The 15,460-nt window shown below is 45.3% G+C and overlaps 2 protein-coding genes across 2 annotated transcripts; one reads left to right on the forward strand and one right to left on the reverse strand.

The window, feature by feature from the left end:
- The first annotated feature begins 3,753 nt into the window (after positions 1-3,753).
- Positions 3,754-5,460, forward strand: psap (prosaposin). Its single transcript, XM_056436217.1, is given in 5 exon segments — positions 3,754-3,822; positions 3,825-3,905; positions 3,990-4,070; positions 4,574-4,681; positions 4,791-5,460. Coding segments are annotated over 5 exon segments (375 nt in total). The 3' UTR covers positions 4,827-5,460.
- Positions 5,461-6,203: 743 nt separating this feature from the next.
- On the reverse strand, positions 6,204-10,303 carry slc29a3 (solute carrier family 29 member 3; the record flags this gene model as incomplete). The annotated part of the gene is given in 8 exon segments (XM_056436218.1): positions 6,204-6,374; positions 6,376-6,471; positions 7,756-7,940; positions 7,943-7,981; positions 7,984-8,111; positions 9,748-9,861; positions 9,863-9,905; positions 10,045-10,303. Coding segments are annotated over 8 exon segments (1,035 nt in total), but the record flags the coding sequence as incomplete, so codon positions are not given.
- Positions 10,304-15,460: the final 5,157 nt, after the last annotated feature.

Genomic DNA, 15,460 nt, shown 5'->3' on the forward strand with positions numbered 1-15,460 from the left:
ACCCCGGGAGGAATCAGCGGTGGCCGAAGGAGCTGTGCAGAGCTATGGAGCGCCATGCATGGGGTGGGAGGCGGGTTCATCAGAGACGAGAGCTTATTATCCTCCTGGCCCCCACCACCCACAGTATCCAGAGAGGACACCCAGCACGCTGCTTGGGGCCTCTTTAGCAGCTTGTTCAGCTCTCTTCCTGTCAGCGCCGCGCCATGCTGCTGCTGCTCCAGAAGACCACTCCAGCAGAAGATGGCTGATGCCACCACAGAGTCCAAGAAGTTGTCTTCAGCAGTGCTCCCTGCACTCCAGAGGACCTCAGTCTCCCTCAGCAGAAAGAGCCTGCTCTGTCACGCTTTTGATAGAGTGGTATGTGCGTGCATCGGGGCCCAGTCCAGTTTGTGTTTCAGGTAAGAACACCCAGTAAGTACTTATAAGATTGCACCAATGTCCAGTCCCTGGGATGCTCACTGGTACCGGAGGAGGCGATTTATCGCGGAAGTCCACCACATCATTCACTAGAGTTGATGTGGATTTGAGAGATGTTTGGTAAGTTTACTGCACTAAAAGGCCAAAAGGGTTCAAAGTTAAGATGTATTTTGTTAGATCTTAATTTCTGTAGGAAAATGATTTAGTGTGCTAGGACTGTGTCAAGTTCCTGACTGATGCTCAATCTGAAGCCAAGGCCAACACCTCATTTGTCAACTCTCTCATTGAGAATTTTGAGAACCAGTGTGACTCTTCAATTGGACCAAGTTTGACATGTAGTGAGCCTTTTTGAGTGAAGGAGGTTTGACAAAATGAATGTTTTCTTTGTCAAAAGAAAAAAAAGATTCATAACACGATTGTTTTTTTCTCATTTCAGTGCAGGCAGTATGTCTCCCAGTATGGTAGCCTGGTTATTACCGTGCTCATGTCCATGGTGAGTGTCCTCCTAATGCATTGAACTTTTACATTAAATTTTTTTTATTTTTATGTTGTCTTTTTATATTTGAGCCACAGTTTAACATAACTGGTCATTATATTCTAATATTTAATGATGAGCTTAATAGTCAAAACGAATGAGTTTGATAATGTATTGTTTTGCCAGTGCTAAGTCCTTATTCAGTCTTGGAGCACCACCTGGCTTGCTGACCTCAATTTATCCACATCTTCAAATCACTTTCTGCCCTTCTTTTTATTCATTTTTTTCTTGTTCCTCCCTTCTTCTTTTTTTACTTTTCTCCTCTCCATTAATGTTGTCCTGCTCTGTTTTCTCCTGCTCTGGGTGTTGTGTGCTGCTCCCCAGGAACAGGTAGGTCTTTCTGTGTTCCGCCTGTGGCCTCTTAACCCGCTGCTTGTGCTGTCCACTCGTAGTGCCGCTCACCTGACCCCCGTAGAGATGCATGGAGATGGTCTTGTGACGCGTGAGACTGCTTTACGTCAACTGTGCTTGTGTGGCTAAAGTCTTGACACACGAGTGCCTGATGGGAGACTTTGAATGTGGTGGTCCTTCACTGGACTAGTCTGTTCATTCACATGACGTTGGCATACAGCGCTGTCGTGGTTTACAGTATGCTGAGATGTTGTGACTAAGTCTTTACTAACATTGAAGAAGCTCCCCATTTAAAAAAAAAAACTAAACACACTTTCCTTTTTTGTTGTAAGGCTCAACACTGGCTGATCTTGTTTGATGCCTGAGGGCTGCATATGTTTTTGCCAGTATGGGTGTGTGTTGCTTTGTGTTTGGTACTAGATCAAATAAGCTGTTATTATTTTTGTAAAACAGAAACTGCTGCATGGGTGGCAACGTTGTGGAATGGTATGCAGATTACCGACACATGGCCTTTTATTGATCTCAGTGTCGTCTAAAGTAACCATCTCTGTGTCCTCAGGATCCCAAGGACCTCTGTGCCCATGCTGGCTTGTTGCTACAAAGAAGTCCATTCCCATGCTGGGTTGCTGCCCGCCATGGTTGCACGGCACTCAAGCTTTTCCCAGCCACTGAGGTGGGGTCTGCTGGGTGTCATGTTGGGCCCCCACTGCTGACTCCTACCAGTGTGTAGTAATGATATGCGATGGAGCAGTATTGTACATGCGCATGAGACGGTGCTTCTCTCTGTTCCAGCCCATGGTGCAAGTCCGCGAGTCCCCAAAGTGTGCCATCTGTGAGTTTGTGATGCAACAGTTGGAGTCCATCTTGGATGATCAGAAAACAGAGGTGGGATTTATGCCACTAGATTACATTACATTACATGTCATTTAGCAGACGCTTTTATCCAAAGCGACTTACAATAAGTGCATTTCAACCTAGAGTACAAACTAAGAACAACAAGAATACAGGAAGTAACATTTCCTCAACATAGTCGAACTACAAAAGTACCATATAAGTAAGTGCTATCTAAGTGCACATTGAAGTGCTAATCGTGTTTTAACCAGATATAGTCGGAAAAGGTGTGTTTTCGGTTCCTGGAAGAGTCTCTAGAGACTTTGCTGTCCTGATGTCAGTGGGGGAGCTCGTTCACCACTGAGGAGCCGGACAGCAAACAGTCTGATGTAGAGTGATTAGCCTCGAGGTGCAGTAGTCTCAAAGTGATTGGCTGTTGCCGAGCGGAGCGAACGTGCCGGGTGTACGGTGGGTGACCATATCCCGGATGTGAGCGGGGCCCAATCCGGCGTCAGGAGCACGATGCGCCAGGACCAGTGTTTTGAAGCGGATGCGGATGAAGCAGCCACCGGTAACCAGTGGAAGGCGGAGAGCGAGGAGCGGAGTGGTGTGGGTGAATTTCGGGAGGCTGAAGACCAGTCGAGCTGCTGCATTTCTGGATGAGCTGCAGGGGTCGGATGGCCTTAGCAGCAGACCAGCCAGGAGGAGTTGCGGTCGAATCGGGCGTGAAATGACCAGAGCCTGGATCAGAACCTCGCGCGCCGCCTTCTGAGTAAGAAGAGGACGATTCTCCTGATGTTGTGCAGCATGTACCTACAGGAAGCAGCGTCGTCGTGCAGCGATGTTGGCCGTCGAGAGGTTGACTGTCGAGTGTCACCCCTATAGTTCCTGGCAGTCAGGGTAGGGGCAGGGGCTACAGAGCTGTTGAAGGTGATAGTCAGGTCGGTCGTGGGTGGGGGAGCCTTTCCCTGGAAGGAATAGTAGCTCAGTCTTGTCAGGGTTGATCTTCAGGTGGTGAGCAGACATCCACTAGATGTATCCAATATGGCCATAACACAACTCTGCTGTAGATGTGGAGCAGTACGTTTGACTCTGATCCATTTGTCTATTTCAGGAGGAGGTGGTTCATGCTGTGGAGAAGGTGTGCACATACCTGCCCTCCTCTCTGAGTGCCCAGTGTGTGACCTGATCGAGACCTGGGCCAGGCCATCATTGAGCTTCTGGTGCAGCAGGCGGACCCCAAGACCATCTGCACCGTGTTGGCACTCTGCAACGATGGCAGCCGTGCTTTTGTCCGTAAGTTCTCACCCGCCAGAAGCACACTGAATTAATATTATCCATTATCGTCTTTTAAGGCACTTCGTGCTAGAATGTGGCAACATAACACAATTGACTTTAACCAGCTGTTTTAAAGTAGTTGTTTGCTGGTGTTTATAAAATGTCAAAGTTATGCATGTGATCTCTAAAATCAAAATGCTCCGAGTAGAAAGTCTGACGTCTTATTGTCATGTCTCTTTAAAAAAATGTTTTCATTTACATCCAATGGCCAAAGATTTTCTTCCACATATGGATAATAACGGTGACTCTGGTTCTAAATTCTCTCCAGCTGCACTTTCGACATGACTCTCTATAAGACCGTGGCTATTACGATATGCAAGATGGCCGTTAATTACATTGACGGCATTCTGGAGAAAAGAATGCAACGGAGGAACAGATTGAAGAGGCTGTGAGGAAAGTCTGCAGCTTCCTGCCCGACTCCTTCCAGACCGAGGTAATTAGTTGAAGTAGTTTGAGCTCCTTAGTTTGTACCTTTGACCAATCCTCCATGTAAACCCTTGTGTGTCTTTGTCAACAGTGTGACCAGATGGTTCAACAGTATGAACCGATGCTCATCCAGCTGCTCCTCCAGATGCTCGACCCCGACTTTGTGTGCATGGTAAAGAGTAAACTAGATTCATCCATGACTAAATAAGAACAGTCTTCATGTTTGTTTGGGAGCAAAAGGGATATTTAGCTTTCAACAACAGCCAACAACAGCCAATCGACTTGTGCCTCCTGCACCTCGAGCTAATCACTCGAAATCCAGACTGTTTGCTGTCCTGGCTCCTCAGTGGTGGAACGAGCTCCCCACTGACATCAGGACAGCAGAAAGTCTCTACATCTTCCGTCGGAGACTGAAAACACACCTTTTCCGACTATATCTGGATTAAAACACAGATTAGCACTTCAGTGGCACTTAGATAGCACTTACTTATGGTACTTTTGTAGTTCGACTATGTTGAGGAAATGTTACTTCCTGTATTCTTGTTGTTCTTAGTTTGTACTCTAGGTTGAAATGCACTTATTGTAAGTCGCTTTGGATAAAAGCGTCTGCTAAATGACATGTAATGTAATGTAGACCAGGCTAGTGTCTGATCTGTTTTTTGGTGTGTAAACCAGAAAGTGGGAGCCTGTCCTGAAGCCGAGCGCAAGCTGCTGGGAACAGAGCCGTGCAGCTGGGGCCCTGCGTTCTGGTGCAAGAACATGGAGACAGCGTCTCGCTGCAATGTGAGTGGCTCAGTCATTGTTGGCCTCTTTTTAACTATTGCCCACCACTACGTATTCTTCTTCTCAGCATTTGCGTCACGGCTTGTCTAACCACTTGTTTGTGTTTTAGGCGGTGGCTCATTGCAAACGCCATGTGTGGGCGTAGAGGAAGCGCAACCTGACCTGGAAGGGAATTGAAAGAAGAATTACTCTCGTGCTGCATCCCCCTTAATTTTGGTCCCATTATTGTTTTTAATGACTGCAGTTTGTTTAATAAACTTTTGATATTTTTAATGTCATGGCGGAAAGGGACTGGACTTGTTTTCTGGGGGTGTGTGGCAAGGGAGGAGAGATGTGATCTGCAGCTCCGCTTGTTGCTGCTTCACTTGGAAAAAGTCCCAAAGCGCCACCGTCGGGTTGCATCATTTAGGTTGTACTTAACAATGTTGCTTGCTGGGTGTGTTCTGTAAGAACATGGATTGTAGAAAATCATTTAACGTCTGCAGCAGCGCTGCTGTCCTGATTTGTCCCCCCCCCTCCTGTATTTGAATCTTTCTCCCTAGGGCAAGTGAACGCAAATGGAAGAAACTGCTCTGTGTTCAGGATGACGGCAGTACGTCTGAGCCCAAAACAAATTTGTATTTTGTAGAGGGGAAAATGTGTCTATTACCGAGTGTACCTCCCATTGTTTGCACCGTTTGTAAATCACTGTTTCTAACTTACAGAGAGCATCTCTAATGCTCAAACGTAAGCCAACTGTCAGTCTGTAAATGTTTAACAATTAAAGTGATCCCAATCCACTTGGTTTCTTTTTTTATCACCTTTGTAAAATGACCCTAACTGCATTCTCTCAAGCTTGTCATCAAATCTTACTGGCTCTGAGGGTGTTTGGGCCTATTTTTATAAAATGACAAACCTTGTCAAATTCAGATTTTATTTTTAAAGTCTAGTTCATGGTACAGTTGTATTTCATAAGTACAAAAAAATGTGGAGCTCAGTCTCAGATTTAAAAACAGCAAATGCAGAACAGGTGTATGTTTGAGATGGAACCTGAAATATTGTGTTTCAATTTCATTAGTTGCATTTGTTTAAAAATGCCAAACTTCACTAATGTTCAGTTTAAAGACTGAACAAGGCGTACATACCCAGTGCATCATGTGGCCGCTGTAATCCTCACTGCTGCTTTGCCATCTGAATATTTTATTAGTGGAACTAAAATAGTTCTAAAACTAACTAATAAAACTAAAAACTGATGCCCCACAAATGTATCCCTTTGGTTTAGTTTTGCAATGTAAAAATGGACAAGCGCCTACTGAAGTTGAATGTGTAATTAAGTCATGGCAGCCCGAGGTGCCCAGCATCAGCCACATCAGTGGAAATACATATTACTATGAGGCTTAATGGTTGAGAGGCTTATCGGTCCGCTCCCTTGATGGCAGACCACTGGCTTTACTGGTGCACTTTGCATCCGTGCTTTGAGGCTCTGCTGTCCAGCAATTATTCAGATAACTTAATATATCCCTGTTGATGCTCAACAGCCTGGTCAGACGTAGTGCACAATCAGCACTGAGAAGGCCGACCCCACAGCCAGTCCCAGAGTGAGGAAGAAGGCCATGACCACCCTGTGGCCTCTGTCAGCCTCGAGGCACGACTTTGGGACCATATAGATCATTGGCAGAGTGCCCAGGTAGCCATTGGTGAGCCTCAGCAGGCAAGTTAAAGACCACAGGGTATGCGCTGTGGGCGAAAAGCACAGTGTGGAGGTGGTCCCTTGGCTGGTAGTTGCACAACATCAGAAGTGGCACCATTCTCTCTGGCTCTCTCCGAAGGGGGTCGCATTTTTCTCCCTCTCCTCCCCATGACCTTCCCCTCCCTGCTTGGCTTCTTTGTCATGTCTTGTTTGTCTATACTGGAGAGACTTCTTCATACGCTCGAACTAAAAACCATGGACGTGAATCAACTGTGGTCCTTACGCACAGTGACACCATCTTCTCGACGAGAAGCTCGGGTTGGGAGAACCTGCCTGTCCCGTTGGGACGAATGTTGCTGGATACACGATGGACGCGCATGGCGTGGCGGTCTTGCCAGCACCACTCTCCGTGGAGGACGTGAAGACATCTACCTATTCGGAACTATGATTACAGGATTTCTGCTGTTTGGATTTACGCTGCCCTGGCTTATATCGGAAAATTAAACAAGCGGTGACAGCCAAAGCCCCCATAGGCCGCCCGACATGATTGACGCCAAGGTAGAGTTGTTGGCACTCAGACTGTGGCATTAAACCGCCAGAATGATAACATCGTGGAGAAGCTGACGGCTCTGCAAATGAAAGTGGACCGATTTGAAATCCAATTGGCAACCGGGAGGAAGATCGAGGCATAGTGGTTGCGCATAAAAATGCAGCTACTGGAAGACCAAACAATCCCAATCTTATCTGCTTTGCCCTTTAACAGGACGTTTTGCCAAGGCACAAGTTACTGGAACAACAACTCAAGATCACTGAAACGAGAATCTCTCTCATTCCCTTCCCCCTATCCACAGACACCTGTGGTTGTTTTTTCCCCAGGACCTTTCAAGGCTATCTCCGACTGGCAACCATCTTACGGACTGAGAACTCTGTCTGTTGTGGCCTGGGGAGACGACATACCAGAACACGCATACCGAACTTTCAATAATACTGATTCGCATTCACCACCCCTCCCCATCCCACGCCTTCGCCTGCTTTTACCTCCAGTGTGACGGACGGCCAGCCAGGCGCTGCTGTGTTGGTGCCGGACCGGCTGGTTGTCGGTGCTGGTTACCTTCTGCCCCCAATGGATGGGCTTAGATCACCCAGTTGTTGGATTACCCTCCCCTTCCTACTCGTTGCAAGTCATGCTCTAAAATGTATGTGCTTATGTGCTAAGGTGTTTTTTTCTGTTCTACACTGTACCCCTCGGGGCATAGTCGGGGTTGGTGTTTTTCTACTTTCTTCCCTCATGTTATGCTGTAATCTTTCATCCACCCTTTCTTGTAATTTCGATGCTTTTGTACCTGTACTCTGGCAAACGACAAATAAATATATCAATCAATCAATCAATCAATCAATCAATGACGGAGCGACACGGCACCAGGACAGGCAGGACTCGACTGGTGGGCCCCGGGACCTGCAGCCAGGCGGTGGCCTGCCTGCCGCAGAAGTCGGCGGCACTGTACAGGAGGAAACTGGTGAGCGGCACAAAATAAGTGGTTGTCCAGGGGCTGCCACTGTCTTTGACTTGATTGATCCCAGACGATACGCAGGGAACACCATGATGGAGATGCAGAAGACGTAGAAGACGCCAGACCGAGCATCCACGTCTTCCTGAGGATGGCTTCAGCGGGCGGGATGGAGACTCTGCTCCCGTGTCTCGCGGCTCCGCCCTCGCTCATCACTCCTGAACTGATGCCCGCTGCCGCCTGCATGCAGTGTCTCGAGAGAACGGCAAATAAAGTGACTCGCACGTCAAATCTCAAGACTTAAACTTCAAAAGATGGATTGGACCTGTCCCCTGAACCTAAATACTTTGCTATTGTTCTATCCTACTTTCCCATGTGTTTGACTAATGGACGTTTCTGAAATTGGTCAAGTATTGATCGAGAGCGCTGCATACGCCCCACGGGCTGCAGTGTAATCATTTAGCAATTTAGCACAATGAATGAACGCCCACCGACAGGTGGCTCTGATTCTGACAACACTAGGAGACAGATTCAACCCTTTAATGCACATTACTAATTATACTTTCTTCACCTGGAGTCTTGTGCCTCTCGCCTCACCATTGGTCTCATCTCTCCCGCCCTCCCACATCATTGACCCTGCCTTCTTCAGCATGCCTCCTGCCGTGGTGCCCTGATGCCCCTCCTCTCTACCTTCTTCTGTTGACATGGATTGTGGTTATCTGGATCGTGGTCCATGCTTACTACTCACTATTAAGAATTTGTCATATTCATGTGTTGTAACTCTGTCCATCTGTACACCTGGATTGCACCTGTCCATCCTGGAGAGGGATCCTCCTCTGTTGCTCTCCTGAAGGGTTCTTCCCTTTTTTCCCTGTGAAAGGGTTTTTTCTATTTCTTGGGAGTTCTTCCTGATCCGATGTGAGGTCCTGGGACAGGGATGTCTATGTGTACAGATTGTAAAGCCCTTTGAGGAAAATGTGTAATATGTGATTTTGGGCTGTACAAAATAAAATGAATTAAACCAGAAATCTTGTGTTGCCAAAACAATAAATATGAAAAGGTGGAATGGGGTGTTCCAGGCGGATTGATTGGATCTCACTGTTTGGAGATATTCAAGTGTCATGGCTGGATTGATTTTCAATAATGTGGATGTCTTTGAATATGACATCCACACACCAGTGTTTAGAGCTGAGGCCCGAGTCCTCGAGCCGAAGAGAGAGGCAACATACAAGGTGACGTAAAGAGTGAGATCTTTTGTTGCCTTCAAAGTTATGGGAAAAAAGTAATATTTCTTTGCAGGGTCCTTTCCATAATAGTCAAATGTATTATAAAAAACAGTTAAAAAGCACTTTCAGTGAATGAAACACGACATTGACACCGCACATTTGCCCTCGCAGCTTGTTATTTGAGGTTGACAATTATGGCGTTACCCCTCAATACTGGACCATTAGTCACGGAGACAAATACATATGACATAAACCTTTTAATGTTTAAAATGAGTCATTAGTCCAACTGTGTTAAATGCAGCATTAAATAAAAGACAAAGATGTGTTTATCATGTCTATTGCTAGTGACCTTAATCCAACAGTATCTGCCATTTCAAAATGCACAAAACCAATCACTGGAATAGGTAAGATTATTTATTACAATTATTCTTAAGTAATTTGACCCACTTTGTGTAAGATTTAAACATTTCTAACGTTGGCACCATCTGGTGGTGTTGGGAAAATGCACAACACACACACCTTCACTGGCCTATAGGATTCAGATGAATGGTCATTTGACAGGACAAAGGAAGGTGGTAACATTTGTCAAATCCGAATGCCGGCTGACAGGGGCTGATGCATATGTATCTGTCTCGAACCACAACATCTTTGGCTGCTACTGACCTTGAATACGCCAGCCGGCCGAGCAGATATGTGATGATGCGGAGCACAAGACCGTCGGCTGTCAGGAAATAGACCAGAGCGCTGTCGGTCGCATCCTTCGCCACCGCCAGGTCCGACTGACGCTACTGCATCGTGCTCAACGCGCCCCATGCCCTGGCCTGAGACAAGAATGGACCTCCACTAATGTCCTGTGAAGGCAGTGCAAAGGTATCGTGCATTAATGAAGCGGCTAAATAGTGCATGTTTACGGTAATGTGGAAATACTACAAAAGGCAACATGACCCAAAGGAGCTGCACCTGCTATAAGAGCCTGAGAGATCCTCATGGGGAAATGACCACTGATCCCGAACACGCTGCCCGAGAAGAGGTTGGACGCGCCGCTGACGACAGCCACACTGGCCAGCGTGCAGATGAAGAACTCTGTCCTGCAGTCCGACACGTCCACCTTCACCAGCACCGTGGTCAGCACAAACACCAGCAGGATCACAAGAAGAGACGACAGGATCCATGCGTTGGAAGATAGCCTACCGACAGAGATATGTACGGGGATGAGGCATTAGTGCGTCAAAGGTCGGCTGATCAACTGAAAACACAAACAGCAGCACGCGTTTGGTGCTGGGCTGTTGGACAAATGCAGGACAGCAAGTCATTAATTATCCCCACGTGTATTCTGCTGCAGAGGTGCTGTTCACAATGACAATCTGTAAGGCCCTTGATAGGGTGATATGTGTCGACACGGTCGACATTCAGAGATAAAGAAAATCATTTGAAGGGAACGTGCTGCGTGTGTGTGTGTGTGTGTGTGTGGTTCATCAGAGACGAGAGCTTTGCCATCATCCTCCCGTCCCCCACCACCTCCACAGTATCCAGAGGACACCCAGCACGCTGCTGGCCTTCTTTAGCAGCTTGTTCAGCCTCTTCCTGTCAGCCGCTGCCATGCTGCTGCTGCTGCTCCAGAAGACCACTCCATAGAAGATGGCTGATGCCACCACAGAGTCCAAGAAGGTCTTCAGCAGTGCTCCCTGCACTCCAGAGGACCTCAGTCTCCTCCAGCAGAAAGAGTCTGCTCTGTCCCCTTTTATAGTGCATGTGCGTGGTCAGCCCAGTCCAGTTTGTTGTTCAGGTGAACACCCAGGTACTTATAAGATTTTACAATCTCAATGTCCAGTCCCTGGATGCTCACTGGTACCGGTAGGAGCGTTTACCATGGCGGAAGTCCACCACTCGGTCTTACTAGAGTTGATGTGGATTTGAGAGATGTTTGTAAGTTTACTGTAAAAAAGGGATTAAAAGAAGATGTATTTCTGTTGGAGGAGTCCAATTTTGGACTAATGTTGAAATGGATGTAAGAATGGTGAACTCCTTTTGGTTTCAAGAGAATTATTTAAAGAACAATTCTTGAGAGTTATAAATGTGATTAATGTGACCCGAAACACAGGTGGCGGCGACTCTCTGCCTGTCTGACCGACATCTCTCAGTGGATGTCTGCTCACCACCTGAAAATCAACCCCGACAAGACCGAGCTACTATTCCTTCCAGGGAAAGGCTCCCCACCCACGACCTGACGACCACCTTCAACAGCTCTGTGTTGGCCCCCGACTGCCAGGAACCTCGGGGTGACACGAGACAGTCGACTCTCCCTGACGGCCAACATCACTGCGACGACAGGAGAAGACGTCCTCTTCTTACTCAGAAGGCGGCGCAGGTTCTGGTCCAGGCTCTGGTCGTTTCACGCCTCGACGACTGCAACTCCCTCCTGGCTGCTCTACCGGCGAAGGCCATCGACCTCTGCAGCTCATCCAGAAGGCGGCAGCTCGGCGGGTCTTCAGCCTCCCGAAATTCACCCACACCACTCCGCTCTCTCCACTGGTTACCGGTGGCTGCCCGCATCCGCTTCAAAACATTGGTTCTGGCGTACCGTGCTCTGAACGGATCGGGCCGATCTACATCGGGATATGGTCACACCCGGCCACGTTCGCTACGGCTCATAACAGCCAATCGACTTGTGACGACTCCTGCACCGCGAGCTAATCACTCTACATCCAGACTGTTTGCTGTCCTGGCTCCTCAGTGGTGGGGCGAGCTCCCGCTGACACCAGGACAGCAGAAATCTCTACATCTTCCGCCGGAGACTGAAAACACACCTTTCCGACTATATCTGGATTAAACACAGATTTGCACTTCAGTGGCATTAAATAGCTCTTATTGTGGTACTTTTGTGGTTCGATGATGTTGAAATGTTACTTCCTGTATTCTTGTTGTTCTTTGTTTACTCTCTAGGTTTAAATGCACTTATTGTTAGTCGCTTTGGATAAAAGCGTCTGCTAAATGACATGGAATGTAATGTAAAATTTATTTGGAAGATGTATGTGAAAAGTATGTCTGTATTTGTATTTATATATATGTATATATATATATATTGTTTTATTTATTATTTATTATTTATTTTTTACATACATTTCTGTTTTATTTGATATTAATTTAGGATAGGAATATATAAGCATTTTTTTCTTCTACCTATACCTTTTCAGTCCTTCTGTTTTGTATATTATATAGAATAATATTGTATTGTATTTGATTGACTGAATAAAATACACAACAACAGCACATGGTGTATGAAACTTCTCAAGAAATGTCTGAGTGACCGTCAATTATTAAATATTATAAAATTATATATATTCTTATTTACAGTAAACAGAGCAGGGTAATGTAAAAAGAACATTAGTAATATAAATAATTAAGCTGTTTCCAACAGTAGTGACTACCTGAACAGTTTAATTCATATTTATTAATGCAAGTAACTTTTCAATTAGTCATTGCATTGTTTAATGCAACACAGTTTCTAATATAGTTTAATCAATGTAGTGTGTGTGTGTGTATAGAGTTGTTGCTGTTTTAGTTGTCCACCTCATTGTGCTGTTTCTTGAATGAACAAAGCAGAGCCTGTATGAGGAGAAGCAGAGGAACCTTTCTACCAGTAGATGGCAGTATACGCTTATGTAAACCATACATTTAATCAAATGTACCCATCGTCTCTGTTAACTAACTAGGTTATTGATGAATATGTATTTAATGCCGTTTATTTCCTCTGATATTTAATGTTCATGGATAATTTGCAGCATAGTTGTACATACATCATGTGGCGGTGCGTCAATAGAGGGCGCTAGGGCGCCGCGCCTCTAATGTTGAGATGAAGAAAAGAAAAGAAGAAGAAAAATATAATATATACTGTCAAAAACGTTATATACCAAATAATTTAAATAAAAAATAAAGCGAAGCGTGTTGACGCGCTAAATGTGTGTGGGACCGTAAGCCTGTCAACAACCACTTAAGTTAAATGTGACCAAAAGAATATATCGCCACTCATCGTCATGGAGAGAAGCCCGCCCCTTTGTGCGCCGCCCTAACGTGTGTGGACGGAGCGAAAAAACACTTTCACGGTCGTTGCGGCAAGGGCGGCTCTCATTGTCTGATGAAAGGTGAATCTGGACATGCTTCCTGGCCAGGACATCGTTCATTCACGTGATTGGACTCATTCAATTATTGTTTGATGTCCAGTTGAACCCGTTATCTATCTTTGTGAAGTCGGCGTTCATTGCCTGCTTCACGGCTAGCCTCGAGCTAACTCATGTCGGGGCCCAGAGAGCCGAGGCGTTAAAAAATCGCCAACATTCGCGTGTTTAACAAAAGCTACGGGGAGGTCGGAGAATTAAAATGTGAAATGTTTTTAAAGTTTGTAAAAAGTTTTCGGACAATTGTCACGGGAAACAGCTCTTTACAGAGAAACCCACCTTAGACGGAATTGACTGCGTCCACAGACCGCCGGGGCAACCCTTGAAGGATCCGCGTTACATGTGGCTACATAGACCATCATCTCTGGGCAATTTCTATGGCATTTTGGTTCATTTTATCATTATGACATATGTGACCAAGCCCGGGTTTTGAATCAAGCAATTGACATATCTAAATCAAAGATATTAATAATAAATTAAAAAGAGTTGACTGGTAAATAATACTTATAATAAATAAAATGTAGATGGTCATAATAATAATAATACTGGGAATTTATAGCGCTTTTCGAGACACTCAAATGTCGTTGTTAGCTCGCTAGTAGCAGGCTAACTACCCACACAGTGCAAACCTGCATCAGTTTTCAATGCATTCAGGAAACTCAAATCAGGTTGAGGGAGCAGCAGCTGGACCAGCAGGCCTTCACGTGAGCTCGGACTTGTGGCATTGTGTTCATGACCATGCATTAGCAATGAAACTGAAGGACGGTTTGGGGAATCTGACCTCATGTCAGCATTTTTGGATTGTGTAAATTACGTGATGTTGAATAAAAATAAACAAGGCTGTTCCATAAAACCTGAACCTATTGCCTAAATATTCTAAATTGCCATCAAAATAAATACGTATTCTACTTGTTGTACTCAAGGTCGACATTAATTCATTTTGAAACACTTTCAGGAAACTCAAATCAGCTTGAGGGAGCAGCAGCTGGACCATCAGAGCTTCAGGTGAGGTGTTACATTGATTCTGTGTTGATGTGTATTATTATGCTTGACATTGTTAATATCGCCTTCCTGTTTAATGTGAATTATTATAATGTTAAAACATGCATGTGCAGGCTAGGCTACGTTTCCTTTGCTCTTTAGGGGAACAGTCTGGCCACAGTATTACCTTAGTAACTTCAGCACTTTGAAGTTACTGTTTCAGGCAAAGTGGTGGAGTCGGTATCCATGGCTGCATTATTATATAGCACTCTTTGTTTTGAGTAGGATATAGAATATATACTGTGACTGTCTTTTGCCATTTTAGCAGAACTTTTCTTATTTGGTGCAGAATACGGTTTTGTATTTAAACTAAGGTTTGATAAAAGTAATTTAGTTTAAATCAGTTTAAAGAGACTGAGACTGTACTTCAAGCAACATCAACGGTTTTCACTTGTTTTTTTGCTTGAGAAAGTACTGGTATTTTTCCAAATATGATGTGACTCGGTAGTTTAATTATTTGTTGTCAGTCCTTGAAGTTCAGGCAGGTTGTGCCTTTAAAGCCCCCTGACTTGCATTTGCATTACATTGATCTGGAAAACGATAACTCATAAAAACACCTTTAGTGGCCTTGCAGTGGATGAACAGCCAGCAGCAACACGGCATCGTTCTTTTGTTGCTATTCTTTGGCGTGCTGGTGGCAGTAATAACTTGTGTAACTATGTGTGACGAAGAGGAGGAGTTGCAAGCTGTTGGATCTTCCACAAGGCAGCCTGGAGAAGAGGCTGCAGAGGGACAACGCTCTTCTCCAGGTAACCAAGAACAACTGTTGTCTTCTAACCACTTCCTCCCTAATGTTCATTCATGAGGTTGCCAACCATGTAGTAGACGGACGCCTTCTGGACGCCATGGGGAAGCAGAGCTTTCATTAAGAAATGATGCTGTGGTGATGGAAAAATAAATAATTAAATATAACTATCGTGTATTATTTTTCACTAACTATACTAGTCCGCATGTAGCATATTCAATCTGTTAAAAATGTTTTCCTGAGAGCAACCTCATGTAACATCCGTTGTACTTTTTATCACGGAGGATGGCAAATTTTTTTTTGTATGCAACTTTAAAAAGTAAAAGGCAGCGCTTAGTCTATTTCTTCTGCAAGTATTCTCTGCCGACCTCACTAAACTTTAGCGCCCGCGCCTCGTCTTTAAAATGATGATTCC

The sequence above is a fragment of the Pseudoliparis swirei genome, chromosome 17 (genome assembly GCF_029220125.1).
Source record: "Pseudoliparis swirei isolate HS2019 ecotype Mariana Trench chromosome 17, NWPU_hadal_v1, whole genome shotgun sequence".
In the NCBI taxonomy this organism is placed as follows: domain Eukaryota; kingdom Metazoa; phylum Chordata; class Actinopteri; order Perciformes; family Liparidae; genus Pseudoliparis; species Pseudoliparis swirei.